General features: G+C 35.8%; 1 protein-coding gene across 4 annotated transcripts in view; it reads left to right on the top strand.

Moving 5' to 3' along the window:
* Positions 1-12,119, top strand: part of CAMSAP2 (calmodulin regulated spectrin associated protein family member 2) — an 80,525-nt gene extending 68,406 nt beyond the window's left edge. For 2 of the 4 annotated variants that reach the window (XM_048066918.2, XM_013190697.3), the window contains 7 exons: positions 443-2,654; positions 3,758-3,894; positions 4,363-4,583; positions 5,630-5,702; positions 7,093-7,208; positions 8,084-8,202; positions 9,273-12,119. In XM_048066918.2, coding sequence (XP_047922875.1) covers positions 443-2,654; positions 3,758-3,894; positions 4,363-4,583; positions 5,630-5,702; positions 7,093-7,208; positions 8,084-8,202; positions 9,273-9,578 — 3,184 coding nt within the window. In that variant the 3' untranslated portion in view covers positions 9,579-12,119. Of the gene's footprint in view, positions 1-442; positions 2,655-3,757; positions 3,895-4,362; positions 4,584-5,602; positions 5,703-7,092; positions 7,209-8,083; positions 8,203-9,272 lie in introns of all 4 variants that reach the window. The other 2 variants (XM_048066917.2, XM_048066916.2) reach the window with 1 other exon arrangement.
* The last annotated feature ends 4,892 nt before the right edge of the window (positions 12,120-17,011 follow it).

Raw genomic sequence — 17,011 nt, 5'->3', positions numbered from 1 at the left:
AAAATTGTATTACTGTATGTAAGAATAATCAGGCTGGATGTTTTGTTTTTTTCAGTTAGACCCATCATAAACTCTCAATGTGTAGGATGTAAATTGTCTTTTAAATTGTCTTAAGAGTTAGAGTGAAGGATTATTCAGCAAATCTAAATTGTCTTTTCATACTTGTCTTCTTATCTAGCATGGCAATTCCTATATTCCTAAAGTGCCCAGGACTTATCCCAAACTACTAAAAAGCATTGACTGGCTCTGAAGAAAACACACACAATAAAATAGAATATAACATTTTTAATTACTTTATTTGCATATTAATCTAGTCAAAATACAATACATAACAGTCCGTTTAATACTACAGCGTTAAAGTAATTGAAAACCCGAATGTGAATATATTGCTATTATTAATCATGAGCTGGTCAGTTATTTCCTTTATTCTTATCTCAATTAGGTCATCATTGCATGGAGTTTCATTTGACATTTCTTTTGACAAAGAAAAAAGCATTCCAGTACCTACTCCAAACAGAGGTATTACTAGATCTGTGAGCAATGAAGGCCTTACAGTAAACACCAACCGTGTGCCCAAGCATATTAGAAAAAATCTGTCCTTCAAACCTGTAAATGGAGAAGAGGAAAATCAAGATATCGAAGAGGAAAAGGATGTTATAACTCATAAAGACACAAAGGCCAATCAGTCTCTTACCATAAATCAAAGAAATGCCAATGAGAGCCATCACTACAGGTTTCCAAATGGAGCTTTGCAAAACAGAGCAGTTCTGGATGATTTTGGCAACCAGATTGAGACACCAACCATTGAAGAGGCTTTGCAGATAATTCATGACACTGAAAAATCTCCCAGAGTTATCCCACCAGACCAAATTACAAATGGATTCTTTCTTCACAATCAGGAAATGAGCATCTTGAATTCAAACATTAAACCAAATCAGTCTACTCCTGATATCATCACAGACACAAAAGGTGCTCTAAGTCCTGTGACTGACAATACAGAAGTAGATACTGGAATACATGTTCCTTCAGAAGATATCCCAGAGACTATGGATGAGGATTCTTCTTTGAGAGATTACACTGTAAGCATGGACTCTGACATGGAAGAACCATCTAAGTTTCTTCAGGATTATGACATACGAGCTGGCAATCACAGAGATCAGTTAAGTCCCTGTCCCAGCTCAGTAAGTACCAAATCACAGGCAGGCAGCAGTGCTTCTTCGAGTTCAGGAGTTAAAATGACTAGCTTTGCAGAGCAGAAATTCAGGAAGTTGAATCACACAGATAGTAGAAGCAGTGGAAGCAGTTCTCAGAAAACCACACCAGAAGGTTCTGAGCTGAATATTCCTCATGTGGTTGCTTGGACTCACATTCCTGAGGAGGCATCTGTTCCCCAAGGAAGAGACACTACACAGTTGCTGGCTTCAGAAATGGTGCATCTCAGGATGAAGCTGGAGGAAAAGAGGCGAGCGATTGAAGCACAGAAGAAGAAAGTTGAAGCTGCGTTCACTAAGCAGCGGCAGAAAATGGGAAGAACAGCATTTCTTAATGTTGTGAAAAAGAAAGGTGATGGAGTATCACCTCTCCGAGAAGAAGCAGCAGGAGCTGAAGATGAGAAGGTATTCACTGACAGTAATCGGTTGAAAGAAAGAGAAACTCAAAAACCAGATGAACAAACGAGTAAGACTTCAGATGTAATAAAAGAAAACCCTGAAAATTCTCACAGCAAATGGTCAAAGTCTCCTGCTACTCCTATGGATGCTGAAAAACAGTGGAATTTAGCAAGCCCCTCAGAAGAAAATTTTAATGAAGGAGATATCTTAGAATATACAAAATCTATTGAAAAACTAAATTCTTCCTTACACTTCCTACAACAAGAAATGCAACGGCTATCCCTTCAACAGGAGATGCTGATGCAGATGAGAGAGCAACAGGCTTGGGTTATTTCTCCTCCTCAGCCTTCTCCTCAGAAGCAAATTCGGGAACTTAAGTCTTCATCAAGGCAACTGGGAGCTCCATCTCCCATTGCACCTTTCTCACAGGAATCTCCTCGTTCTACACATCAGTCTCCACAGTCATCCAACAGGAAGAATGCCTCTTTTCACATTAAAATGCAAAGGACTCCTAGGCCAAATGAATTGAAAATAACACCTCTCAATCGTACGTTGACTGCCCCACGGTCTGTGGATAGTCTTCCCCGTTTGAGAAGATTTTCTCCAAGTCAGGTTCCCATTCAGACTAGATCATTTGTTTGTTTTGGAGATGATGGTGAACATATAGGTGAACCGCAGGTAAAGGGAAATCTTTTGAAGGAAGTCAAACCTACGGAAGAGGTAGCAAAAGAGGAAGGACCAAAATTACTGAAAAAGAGTGAACAGAAGTTGGAGGAAAAGGAGATCAAACCTCTTGAATCTAATGTTTCTGAAGTATTATCTCAGCCCATCACAGAAACTGTCTGCCTCACCCCAAATGAAGATCAGCTAAGCCACCCAATTTTACCAACAGCAGCTCCCAAAACAGCTAGCTTAATTGAAGTTTCCCTATCAGATTTGAAGCCACCAGAAAAAAATGAAGTACCTGTTGAGAAATATGAAGGTGAGAGTGATAGAGAACAATTTGAGGATGACCAGAAAGTGTGTTGTGGATTCTTTTTTAAGGTAAGAGCTGCTACTCAGCTTCCTTTCAAAGGCAACTTCTTAATTTAGATACAACGTTTCAGTGATGACTTTCCATTGAAGTCAAAGGAGATAGTTTTGCAGTCCTAAATGTGCACACATACTTTTTGCACTTGATGACTCATAAGAGTGGTCAGATTCTAGCACACTGCAATTCTGAGTGTGCTAGAGTACTCCTTTCCTTCTATAGTCATGGAAGAGTGCTTGGGGTTTTGGGGGAGAAAGATGCATGCTGAATGTAGGTTGCTTTTTAACATAAGCTTTTTAATGTAAGATCTTAATTAAATATGCTCACTTCTCACTCTCACTTCCCCATTCCACACCCAAGTTTAACTGAAAGCTTGTAAAGTACAGCCTGGGTTTTTCAAGATGGGGAATGTCTCGGAGTTGCACTTCAGAGCGCATTTTTTCCCTCTACTGGCTAGCTGAGGTAGTATAGTCTTTTGAGACTCCCTTTTGAAGTTGGCATTTGGGAACACTCCCTGTTGTCTTATTAAAGAGTTATATTCAGGCAAGCTTATAACTATAATGTACATTATTAAGAGAGAGGTCTAGACACTGGAAGCTATCAAGATTTAGAATTTCCATCTTGGAGTACCCCAAAATCATGCAACAATCTTTGCTCTGCTTGTCTGGGAGCATTGCTTGGTTCTAAAAAAAACACCTGAATTGATCAGCCAAAATTACCTTTATATGATGCATAGTTATTGCTTTTTGTAATAAATTGTCTTCCTCTCCATAAACATAGAATCTTCCAAAGCTGAATGCAGTTTATGCAGTGTGGAATCTGACTCTAAAGTAGAATATTTCACCTGGAAATTTTTTCATGTGTCCAATATGTTTATATATTTATATATATATAAATTTCATGTTTGACTTAGGAAGTAAAAATTCCTTTATGGAAACTTTTTAGTAATCTTAAGAAAAATCTTTTGAAATAAACTTATTTCCAATACATCATCTTATGTTAGGATACTGCAACCCAGTCGACAGAATTAAGTGTCTAATCACTTTGCAAAATCAGTTGATAAATGTAGAGATTTTAATAAATCGTGTCCTTTTCCTTCAAATACTGTTTCTGCTAGGATGATCAAAAGGCAGAAAATGATATGGCAATGAAACGAGCAGCATTATTGGAGAAGCGTTTGAGAAGGGAAAGAGAGACTCTGCTTCGAAAGCAGCAGCTGGAAGCAGAACTAGAACATAAGAAAGAAGAGACGAGGTAAAACTAACTACACGTCCTGATTCAACTGACCCGTAACCCTGAACAAAAAAATGACATAGCTGGAAGTGCTACTACCTAGTTAAATAATTGCATCTTAATATGCAAGGATATTTAATCCTAGAGGCAGATGTGCTGAGGAGCCCAGCTGAAGACACATGCCAGCTGGTCCCATGAAATCAGCAGGTGGCATCAGTCTGTAGCTTAGATTCAACATGAACCCTGCTGCCCTGATTGAAGCTCCTCAGACTGTTACCATGCCTTGCACTTTATATTCTGAGGGAGAGCTTATCGCTTTGGGCTTCAGTCTGCACAAGTGCACAATGGCAAGATCCTCTTACTGATGTCCGAGAGTACTAAAGTTCTGAAAATTTAATGCCTGTGTTTTCCTTTCTGGCAATATGCTAGCTGTAACTGTTACCCTGTAAAGTTCTGACTGTTGAATGTATTTGATGGGGTTTTTTTTAGACGCAAAACAGAAGAAGAACGTCAGAAGAAGGAGGATGAACGAGCACGGCGAGAATTCATTAAGCAGGAATATATGAGAAGGAAACAGCTAAAGCTTATGGAAGAGATGGATACTGTCATAAAACCACGTTCCCTGTCAATCAAGCAGAAAAAGCCCCGTCCAAAATCTATTCATAGGGATCACATTGAATCACCTAAGACACCAGTCAAAGGTCCACCAGGTAACCGATGTTCATGTGGAAGAAGAGTCTGTTCATGCTAAAACACCAGCTTGGGTTTTGGTACTAACAAACACATGCATTTATTAGTGCCTTGTGCCAAACTGAAGTTGCACGTGACAAAACTAGAAAGCAAAATTTGCCAATAGAAATTAAAAGATGAATGTCACTTACCTGTTATGCATGCATGCGTATATCAACAAACCAAAAGGTTAACTGTATTGACCCAATGGAAGCACCAATGTATGTGACAAGTTTCATACATGCCCATGTATTATTCCCAGTCACTAATCTCTTCTTGCACCTGTAGAGCTAAGAATGAATAACACTTGGCAGAAAAGAGATCAATAAATAAAATGGTCATTATAAGGTAAGAGTACTTGAGCTCCTGCTTAATACAGACAGAATTAAAATAGAAAGGTTACTTTTAAAATTCATGTTTTCATTCTGTTTTACTCACTAAGCTACTGCATGTGTCGTTATGAGCCTAGCAGCACTAATTGTATGGGAAAATGTAACATTCTTTTAGATACCAAATGACTGCAGTAATGACTAAAAGAAGTGTTGCCAATTTACAATCAGAAAAAAATAACCAATGCTCAGTGATCCTTTTTGTTATAGCATCATATAACTGCATTTTCTCTAGCTGCTTCCCTCCATCTTTCAGCATAATTTAAAGTATTCTCTTAACATCTTTCAAGAGTCCATCCCTAAGCTTTAAATTAAGTCTCTTAAGCTCTTTTATGAGAGCTTTTTAACTTTGATTTGCATAGTGCCCATGTACCCATGTTCATGCCTCATGTTAATGCTTAGTCACAGACTATCCCAGATGGCTGCAAGTGGCTGGGTGTCCGAAAGTGTTCAGATAAAGCATGCCACATATGCATGTAGGTATATCATGTATGGGAGTAAGAGTCACGTGTATAAAAGCACTTAGTAACTTTCTTATGCTGGTGTTGGGTATAATGAACAGACTCTGCTACTTGCATAGGTTTATAAGCTTTAACTTTGTTTTTATCCAGGTTCACAGCTTTATCGTGTTTTTTCAGTATCTAGTCTTTCGCTGGCATCACTGAATACAGGGGACAATGAGAGTGTGCAGTCAGGCAAGAGAACACCAAGGTAAAGCTAAAATAAACATTATATTTAATAAAATTTGATAATCATCTACATAAAATTAGCATTAATTTTAAAGAGGTGATGTCTATATTTTTCCTACTCCAAGAGCAGGCATGTTTTTCTGATGTGAGATATTGATTGATTCTACTGTTGAGTATTAGGGAACCAAGCCATGATAATTTTTTTCACAAATTTTACCAAGTAAACCGATTGGGTGGCTATAAATGAGATCAAAATAAAATGCTATTCACACAGCCTCTTTAATTCACCTGTTTATAGTTAAGTCTCAGCTTGTGGTTATTTTATTAAACCTGTACACTACATGCAGCTGTACAGCTTCTTTTCTTCCTTAACATAGCAACTTCTGTTCTGTTATTTCCTCTTAGCAGTAGTACAAGAAAGTATTAAGTGTTAACTGTAATTTCAGGCTTTTCTGAACACAAGAATTTATCTTGTATTAGAAATGAACTGAAAATGAACTGAGAGATAAAAATAACAGAACCTTCTTAAGTACAAAATCTATATTATAGTTCAGACAAATAAAATTATTGCTGTATAATTATTTAATTTTATTCACATAAATACTATTCTTTAATAGAAGAGAAATGCAAGAAAGGCAAACTAGTAAAAGGGGTTTAATCATGAGTATTGCATGTTACTTTATCATGTCATGTTTTCATGGCCAGTGTATGTGCCCCATCAACTCCAACATGCCTGCAGCTGTTTTCAATTGACCTTTCCATTTCCCTGATATCTTGAGAACTGACTTTCAGGTTATTACATAAAAAAACATTAATGCAGTGATCCAAGTACCCTAGTATCTCTCAACATCTCTTACAAATGATCAGCTTTATTTAAAAGGGGGATTTCTTACAGCCATATTATCTGTTGGAAGAGGCTTGATGTCACTTACATGGACAGACTTGACAGGAGATGACCCCTATCTCTGTAAATTTCGTTGTGCTATGCTTTACTACAGCTATAATGAACAATATCTGGCTTTAGATTTATTTCAGGGGTTGGGATTTCTTTAAATATGATATAATTCAGAACAAATTGCCAAGAGGAAAAGTGTTAGAAAAATTTTCAGTATCTTTCCAGAGCCATATTATAACCTTTTCTTCAAATCAGAATTGTCTTTCAGTGATGACACGGGGTGAATGTCAGTGATATGTTTGAAGGTCTTCTTCATGCATCACTCAGAATAGTTTATACAGAACACTAACTCAGTTATCCATGAATTTCTTCTGTTAATATTATGCATTTTAGTCTACAGTATATGATTCAAATTGTTGTGTTCTACATTAATACAGTCTGCTTTCTTTTCATGTTAGAAGGCTTTTTTTTTCTGAAAACTGTAGTGTTTTAAATAAATTTTAAAATTAATGTTTAGGTCTGAGTCAGTGGAAGGATTCTTATCTCCGAGTCGTTGTGGTAGTCGTAATGGAGAAAAAGATTGGGAGAATGCATCTACAACTTCTTCAGTCGCCTCTGCTACAGAATACACAGGTTGGTGGCAACAATATTTAGAAAAGTACCTGGCTATTAGTAGTTCTATGCATGAAAATATTTCAGTTATCTGTGTTTGGAATTTTTAAACTTATCTGGGGATCCTTCCATAGAAATGTAACTTTCACCTATCTAAAACAGGCAGTAATAATACAAGATTAAAACTTTAAATCCAAAATAAAAGTACTGACTCAGTAGCATTTGTGATAATCAGAATAAACTGCAGTCAGGCTCAGAACAGCAAATGGACCCACCAGTTACTCTGTGCATTTTAGTAGTCTCTCTGGCAAGGCAAGAAGAGTTGAAATTTAAGTTCAATTTCGAATAGATCTAAAAAAAAAAAAAAAAAAAATGGAATGGGAAAATCTGCTTAGTAATGTGGATTTAAATATTCTCCACCTTTTATTTCCAAACAGATCCTTTGTTGTTTACAAAAACTTCACAGTCTGACTTGTAATCCTTTATTATATTACAAGTCAAATAATAATGGTATCTCTGTCTCTTTTCTCCAAATGCATAGTACATGATATTGCAAAGACCTTGCATCATCGTGATTATAAAGGCTGTGTTTTTGCTCACCTCATGTCACTTTGTATGGTAAAGAGGATAATAACATTAAGTATATTAGATAAACTTTTAGGGAGATCAGGTTTGAATGATGGACCTGCATAGCTCTATCTGTGCTGGCAAATGTTTATTAATAACAAAAGAATGTCATTTTACTTGTTTGTGAAATTTGTGATCTCTAGTCTTATTCACAAATTTGTATTTTTATGCATGCAAAAGATGAAGGGCAGAAGTGCTTCACAGCATTTCAATTAACTATTTGTTGGCTTATTGATTAACTTAGCTGATTTGTCATTCCTCCTTCACAGGACCAAAGCTGTTCAAAGAACCCAGTGCTAAATCCAATAAATATATAATTCAGAATGCCTTGGCACATTGCTGCTTGGCTGGAAAAGTAAATGAAGGTCAAAAGAAAAAGATACTGGAGGTAAGGGTATTTTTCCCCAAAAATCATAAACACACTAGTCAAACCACAGTTAAGGTACTAGAAAAGCACTTGAGCATAAATACAAATATCAAAAGGAATCTTTGTCTGAGGTTACGTCAGCTCTTAGTAAAAGGTTTGAGTAATTTGTGTGACTTGTTTCCTTTGTGGACAGAAAGGTTCTCTAGTATTGTAGAAACAATAGCTATTGCCCTGCACATGCAGCATGGGAGGCTGAATTAATTGACATGTTAACTAATAGCTACTGTCTGTTTAATGGAGCAATTTCAATATCATTTGTTCACAAACTTTGTTTCCTTACCATGAAAAATATTCGTTTTATACATATGGATCCTCAGATTGAGACCTTTAGAACTAAAGATACTTTTTTGGAAATAACAAGTGAGATATCAATACAGACTCTTTTCAGTTCAAGTAACTCAGAGCATAATAACCCCCAGAAACCTCAGGAAAGAACAGCTGTAAAGTGGTTATGCTTAACTCTAGAATGCAGTGTACATCACTTGGCTAAAACTGTACGTGTTCAGAGCACATCCCATAGAAGTTCTGTTGGGTGGAGCAGGGATCTGAAAAAGAACCTTTGCTTAATACATATCAACTGACTTCATAGTTTGACTAATCTTGAATGGATTTAGGGATGACTGAAACCCATTTCAGCACTGGACAGTCTTTTAGGCCCATCTAGACATGTTTAAATCTCCTGTTCCTAAACTTAAAGGTATTAGGCTTGCTTACTGAAATGGCTCTAAGAATCTTTATTTGGTCTACAAAAAAAATTGTTGGGATGTCTATTCTTTAGGGACAACGAGACAAGTGCAGCTAAAATTGTCTAAATAAATAAGATTTCACTTGATAAATACCCACCTTATCAAAATTCAGATGGTTGAAGCTTAGCAAATTGTAATGGTTGAAAATAAGGTATTTTAATAGAAAGATGGAAGTTTCGGCTCTGATAGATTAGAAATTCAAAATGGCAGTCTGACAATTTTGAATGTTTTCTAACTATAATGCAAATTTAATGTTGTGAATCTTTCTCTTTCTTTCTTTTAAAGGAAATGGAGAAATCTGATGCCAATAATTTCTTAATCTTGTTCCGGGATTCAGGCTGCCAATTCAGATCTCTGTACACGTACTGCCCCGATACTGAAGAAATTAATAAATTAACAGGGATAGGTCCCAAATCTATCACAAAGAAAATGATAGAGGGACTGTATAAATACAACTCTGACAGGAAGCAGTTTAGCCACATACCTGCCAAAACTTTGTCTGCCAGTGTTGATGCAATTACCATTCACAGCCATTTGTGGCAAACCAAGAGACCAGTAACTCCTAAGAAACTTCTACCCACCAAGGCATAGTAGATGGGAAAATCTTGCTTCAGACAATTATGATAAACTTGCACTTCATCTTTACTGCCTATAGGAAATAGATTTCTAGTTGCCAACAAGACTCTTAGAACTTAAAACTGGACACCAAGTTCTATTATCATGTCCAACTGGAATGTAAACAGTGTTTAGGAGTGCAGAAGATATCACTTCAGTGAGTACTTATGAGTGACTATGGAAATGTCTGACTTGTGTGGAGATTTGTATGTGCTAATACAACATATGGAGTATATTTGCTCTGTATTTTGATTAGATACACTGAAGCACTGAATGTTCATATTTAGTGAATCAAACTACATTTTTTTTACATCTGTTGCCTTATATGTTTGTATTTGTGCTTGTCTTGAAATATTTTTTCTTTCTCTAAAGAAATACTTAATATCCTCAATACCATTGAACTTTGCATATTGACTCTTACAGTAAAGACTCAAATGATAAGTTAATGATATGTCACTGAAGAACATAAGAATGGGTCTGTTTTGCAAAATCCTTATTGTGTGCTGCAACAAAATTAATTAATTCTCCTAAGTATTTATAATTCCGTTTCAATTAAATAATACTGGTTTGCTTATAGACTAAACAGTAAGGGGAAAATCTTTGAATTGCATAAAGAAATATTTCCTTCAGGTGAATTATTTAGCAAGTCAGGGTGTAGTTGGATGAAGTAATTATTCCTGTTTTAATAAGTTAGCATCTGAGATGTAATGACTATGTGCGCGCTCATAATCCCATTAAAATGCAAAACAAAAAGATTTGGCAGGCCTCTAAAACAGTTTAAGCAAATATGCATTATTCTACGTTGTTGCAGATAGAGTGAGCACATAGTCAGCTACTGCTCCTCCATGGGAGGAATAGAAACTTGTGAAACACTCAGAACTAGATCCCTGATTTTTGCCTGACAGAACACTAAAAATATTCAGAAGAATCACAGAACACACTAAGTCACAGATCTTTTGGAAGCACTGTATCTAATTCCCAATGATTTTTAAGATCTAGGCCACTGTCCATTCTTCCTGCCTGCAGATCAGATTTAAAACAATTTTTCAGGGAATAGACATCTGATAAGAATTTTTGGTGTCCTAGTAAACTGTTTTCTCGACATGCTCTAACAGATGATGTCTTGTGACACTTGGCAATTCTAAATATATATGGCAAAAAAGCCTAAGTGACATTTCAATAAATTCATAATACAACCAGTTACAAAAACAAACTTTAAGCATATTTCAGTATTATTTACAAAGGGCTGCATTTTATTTCAAAACAGTGTTTGATTATTTTATAGATAACTATTCCGTTTCAGTGTTTGTTTCTCTTAATTTGCTTTTAACATAGCACTGTTCTGAAAAAAAAAAAAACTACAAACTTGAAGCCTCCCCTAAATCTGTGGCTATTTTGATAACGTACACCAGAGGATTTGTTGGGGGAAAAATCTCATTCTCAGGAAAAGACTTGAATGATTTGTGATTCTGTTCTGTTTCAGTGTTGTGACAACTACATTAACATAAGACAGTATTGTGCTATAAGTATGTAGTCCATTCTGTTTCACGGGGAGACTAAAATTAAGTTCATATTTCTCTCATTAAACTGCTTTGAGAGAAACAACGCCTCACTACTATGATGTACTCATTTACTTATATATGAGATGCACCTGAATGAGATACCATTAAACAGTTTAGAACAGTACTTTTTTAAATTATTATAAAGCCTTAGGCATCAATGCATCTGCGTTATAAACATTTTCTCAAAAATGCTGTCAGTTTTACTGTAATTTATGTTCTTATATTTATGTATATTTGTTAAATCTGTAAAAGAAAAAAAGAAAAAACACTTTAAAATACATGTTTAAAATGTATGTGGCTCAAAACTATTTGTGGTTAGCTGATTCCTACTGTTTGCATGTATATCACCAGGATATGTAACTCTTATATTTCAAGTGTATACATATTGTGTATATAGGATATAAATAATATTAAAAAGGGGGAAGAGGGTTTGCACATTCTGCCTGTTAGACAGTTCCTACAAATACCGTTGTAGGAACACCATGAATAACTTTATGAAATTGTCTATAGTATAGAGTGATTCAAGAAACTAGGAGGTTGGAATTAACTCTTAAACATGGCGAATGACTTCAAAAGAAGTTTTAGAATGGGAGGCTTTTTATTTCTAAAATCTGTCCTATGGTTTAGCTGAAGATTTGCAACACCATAAAGACACACGCATCAGTCTAATCAAAGTGAGCTTACATACATGACAGAGGAATTATGTGAGTCATTTTAAATATGTCTGAATGTACTGCAAAATTTACATTTGTCAACAGGTTGAAGATTTGTGCAATGTCTAAAAGTAGAATGTGAATAATGCAGCTGAAGAGTTTGTTGCTCGAAGTATAAAGTTTTACTTAATATGGGAAAAGTAAAGCTATATACACTTTTCCTTTTTAAGCCTGCAAATTTTCTAATTACAGTGGATCTATGGTTGGGATCATGTTTAAAAAATAAAAAAAAAAAAAAAGAAGCTTTCCATAAAGGCCAGTATTTATCACTGACCTTTTCAGAACACACTGGTGCTTTCATCAGGGGTATTATTATCGTTGCTATGACTGAATTGCCAAACTATCATCTTAGTTTTTGGAGCAAAATTTCATATTCTAACAGTCATAATAGCTACTGAAATCTTTTTTTTTTTTTTTAATTTTAGTATGACTGTTAGTTTTTATTATTTGGCTGTTTAAAGCCAAATTCAGCTATTTAATTATGATTTAATGGGCACTGTTGAAAAAAAATGTACAGTGTATTGTGTGCTTACTTGTCTACTCTATGGAGCATAGCTTCCATATTTTTTCAGATGCTGTGCTGTAAAATATTGTCATTGCTACTTATGTGGTACAGTGTAGTTTTTCCTTTCATTTAAATAAAAGCATGGCACCAAAAGTAAACTTTTTTGTTCTCTTGCTTACATCTAAACGTAAATTGAAACTATAACAAGTTCACATTCGTGTTTAAATTTTTTTTTCTGATTGTATTTCAGCAACATAGAAATTTTAGGAAATAGCAAAATTTTGATTTCTCATTTTGTTTGTATTGCTGTCTTTCACATGTATTTTAGCTCTCTGATGTTACCAGACTGAAGCTGTTAAAAAATTAGGCTTCTCATTACATTCTTGAGGAGAACAAAGAGTTTTCCTGTTCTTTTTAAAAGTGAGTTTCACAATTTTAAGTCAGCTGATAAACTTCTGTACTCTGGTTAGTTGTGTGTTGAAAAAAACACAGAAACTTAATGGTCAGCATAATAGGATGGCTTCAGAAGGTAAGGTTTTCAAGATTATCAAGCCTTATCTTCACACAGACAGCTAATAAAGAATATGACTTTTTGTGAAATAACTTGTGCACAAGTTGTGCAATCTTGAACAGAAATAGTATACAAAAAAAGAAGTTTTATTTTCCAGATATGTGAATTAGAAAGTTTTTCCATTCCGAATCTTGCCTGTTTTGTTTTTGTGGTGTTGTGCTGGATTGCAGAGCAAGGGCTTCTGTTGAAAAGGGACATGACATGGCTGCAATGTCAACAGACAGGCTGAATTGTTAGGCTAACAGGCAGATAATGAATCCGTAAATTTCAGAGGTACTCAAAGGGCAGCTTCGATAATACAGGAAATCTGATAGCAGGGCTTTTAGTAATGAATTGAAAGCTAATGTGGATGAAAATGAATAGCTTTCCTTCCACCCTTACCCCTCCAACTGGTTATTTTTTAGCCAGCTCAATCAGTTCCCGTACAGCATCAAAACAGGCTCACACAAGCAAAGAATTATGTTGGAACACAAATGGTAATTGCACCCAGTAAAGCTATTTTTTTTAGTGGTGGGTCCAGCTCAAAATTTTCAGCTAAAACCAGCCTTTGTACAGAGAGACTGGAACAGACTTTATTTTCTTTACCCATTGACAAGTAACACCATATTTGACAAACTTCTGATCACGCCCTAGTTAATTTGACTGAGCTGTGTGTCTGAATTTGTACAGCATTTGGGAATCAAAACATATGTATACTGCTGTGGGATTCAGTGTAGATTTCTGGTAGCAACAACTGCAGAATAATCATTTCAGTTACACTTAGAAACTAAGCTTTCAGATCAAGCACAACACGAAGGCAATGTACAAAATAGCTTCTTTTTTTTTTTCTTCCCAATCCAGCTATACTGACCTGGCATAGATCAGTACATTAAAAAAAATCAAAAAAAAAAACAGCTTTTCAAGAGCTAAACCTTTAACTACTTAAATCTTTTCAAATAGGAAATTATCATTTTTGTGACATTGTTACTACTTTAATGAACTGAACAAAGAGTTGGAAGAATTGTGGCTATAGAGATCTGCCTTTATGGCCACAGCCCCTTATGCTTGCTTTTTCATTTACCCTTCTAAGCTCTTCAAACCTGAAAATTCTACTTAAATATATATATATCTTATTCCAGATTTGGATGCCAGAAAAATTCAGTATTTTTATATGCGTGGCAACTTTGTTCATTTATAAGCAACTGGTTTTAAAAGGCAAACTATACCATCACTAAGAAAAAAGGTACGAAGTGTGTTTGTGTATGCATATGTACAAATGCACAGTTAAATGCACGTATACTTTCAGACTTAGATGTTTACATGCAGATATAAAATGCACTTTATTTAGACAACCACAGCAAGGTTAAATATGGTAATAAAGTTACTCTAGCTTATTTCTTTTAGAAAGCAGCTTTGTCTGTTTTATTCAGAACGACTGGTATACATATGAGGAGGGACGCAATATACAATACATACATTTAAGACCTCAATACAGAGCCTTTGGGAGATGGAGTTCTTACCACTAGGCTTTTTATCATTTCCTGAATTCAAGGATAACACTAATGGACTCGAGACAAAATTGCCTCTGATCAGAAAAGATAAAAACTAGGATTTCAAGAAAGGATGGTAGAACAGAGGTAAACATTTCACTGAAAAAAAACATTTAAAAGTTTCTTCAGCCTCTTATTCAGCATTACTAAACAACTGGATGTATAAAACTTTAGGATTAATGGATAATTCATTATCCATTGACGGATTTATTAAGCAAGATACTGAAAAGATTTGTTTTAATGTAAAATATATGTATTTTTTTGTCACTGTTAATCTGTTAATGGAGTTTTGCACAAAGACAAAGCTAATATAAAGCTTTCCATCAAGGCAGCTCTGCCTTATCCTTTCTACATCATCGCTGATCTAAATATCTGCATTACAAGACCTGGCAAGGCCCAACAAACCTGCAATTATTTAAATTACTTGAAGCCAGATTATCCTTTAGCTTGGTATTTTTCTTGTTTAAGCTACCTGAAACTCGAGTTGCGATGCTGACATAAGTGCCTAATTCTCCTACAGGTTATGCAAGAGTATTTTAACTTGTTTGCTGAATTGTTACCTCAAAGTTTTGGGAAACCTTTCGTGAAATGAGTGAAGACTGTTTCCAGAAGTAAAGTTTTCAACGCATTATTTTTTTTTTGCAACTTTTTACAAGATCATGCAAACATAATGTAAAAAGTAAAGATCTGAATGTGTCTGTTATAATCACTAAAAATCAAGGGCCCATTTTAATGATGACAACACAAAGAGGCTTTACACAAACTGCTGGATTCCGCTGGCAGATCTTGTGCAAGGTTAACGCTGGAGAATAGTTCTAAGAATGTATCCGGCCGTGCTAACATTGTCTGTGGCCACCTGCGCAACATTGGCAAAATAGTCGGTTTTTTTTTTTCTGAATTGTTTCCAGAACAGACTGCAGTGCTCTGCCTTGTCACTAGGCAATGGAGAGCTCCTCCTCTACTAATCCTGATTTTCAGGCTCCCTGAAGCCCACACCCAACAGCTTTGCTATTCATGGGAGTTACCTTCTCTGCAATAACCACTTGGGAGTTCAAAGCAAGCTGAGGCCATCCCAAAGTATTCTTTCTATGCCAGAGCAAAAAGTTCTGAACAACCAGAGAACAGGGGCTTCTCTCTCCTTTACCGATAGGATGCTTCTATGTATCCTCTCCAGATACTTAAGAGTAGAATTATTGCCCTCCCAAGCTGGCACATCAAGTAATATTAACTATTCTTCATCCCTCTTCCTGAAGGCAGACACTTGGTTCTTGAAATCTCTTTCCAGACTATAGGAATTTACATTCCTGTGAAAGGCCCTATATTCCGAGCAGGAGGAAAACAAAAAGAAAAAAAGAAAAAAAAAAAGAATTTCCTCTTCTTTTTGGGTCTATAACTTGGAAGAAACCTTACCTCTTTCTTCCATTCCAAAACTTGCCTTCCAGAGGTGAAGTCTCACAGGTTTGATCTCAGGGCCTCCAATGAACACAAAATTATTACAAAAAGATTGGTAAACCACTGTAACACTGTCGTAAAATCAAGATTAAAATTAAAAACAGATGTGCTCAGCCCTAGCTTTGTTAAACAAAGTTTAAAGGAGACTCATCTAAATGTATGTTCAGCAAAGTTACACATACAACTTTGTTTGGACAACCGAATTAAAGTCCTCTTGTTTTTCCCCACTCCCTCCCTGATTATCATCCCTATTATATCACTTGTATGGGGAAGCAGTTTCATTTCTATAATTAAGTTTTCTATTAATCTGTGCCTCCAGATGTAACTAAGCAACAAGTGATAGCTTTATTAGCAGGAGGAAGGATTCCGTGTTTTACTAGAGAATCGAGTTTCCTGGGTGCGATGCTGGGACTTCGGCGGTGCAGAAGGAGCCAGCAGGTGCCACAGCCTCACTTCTCCGTTGCAGTCATTGCTGCGCAGCCAGGTGGCACCTTGCCTGTGTTGCTCCTCACGAGACAGACTGCAGGACATCTCTGTGCATTCCTTGTCAGAGAGAGGGAAGAACGGTATGAGGGGATTTCCCCGCTGCCCTTTGGCTGATTCTCAGCCAAACAGTTTGCAAGCAGAACCAACTCACTACTTAACATCTGCTACTTCACATTTTTAACCATCGTTGTGAGAGAGAATCCAGTTCAGCTTCTTGTCAATCCCTGACAACCTGACACATGTATACACAAACATAACTTAAATATATATATATATGGTCTTTGATACTTCTGTAGTCCCAAATGTTCTCTATCAGAAAATTGTCAGTCTCCATTTTGATAGGGCCTGCCAATGCACCGCTGTATATACACTGGGGTTTTGTCCACATACAGTATTGGCATCTCAGCATGACTTTTTGTATTTCATCTCACAGCTATATTTGAACACAAAGAAAGCTTATAGATGTTCACCTTGATCACTCTTAGATTCTACCATCTTCTGACAATTACAAACATGCATTACATTTAACTGAATATCAAAATATATATTTTCATATCACATATATAATATATATACATATGTTTTTTTTTA

Source organism: Anser cygnoides, chromosome 8 (genome assembly GCF_040182565.1).
Source record: "Anser cygnoides isolate HZ-2024a breed goose chromosome 8, Taihu_goose_T2T_genome, whole genome shotgun sequence".
Lineage (NCBI taxonomy): Eukaryota > Metazoa > Chordata > Aves > Anseriformes > Anatidae > Anser > Anser cygnoides.
The sequence above is the reverse complement of the archived record's forward strand: the minus strand, read 5'-3'. Positions and strand labels throughout refer to the sequence as shown.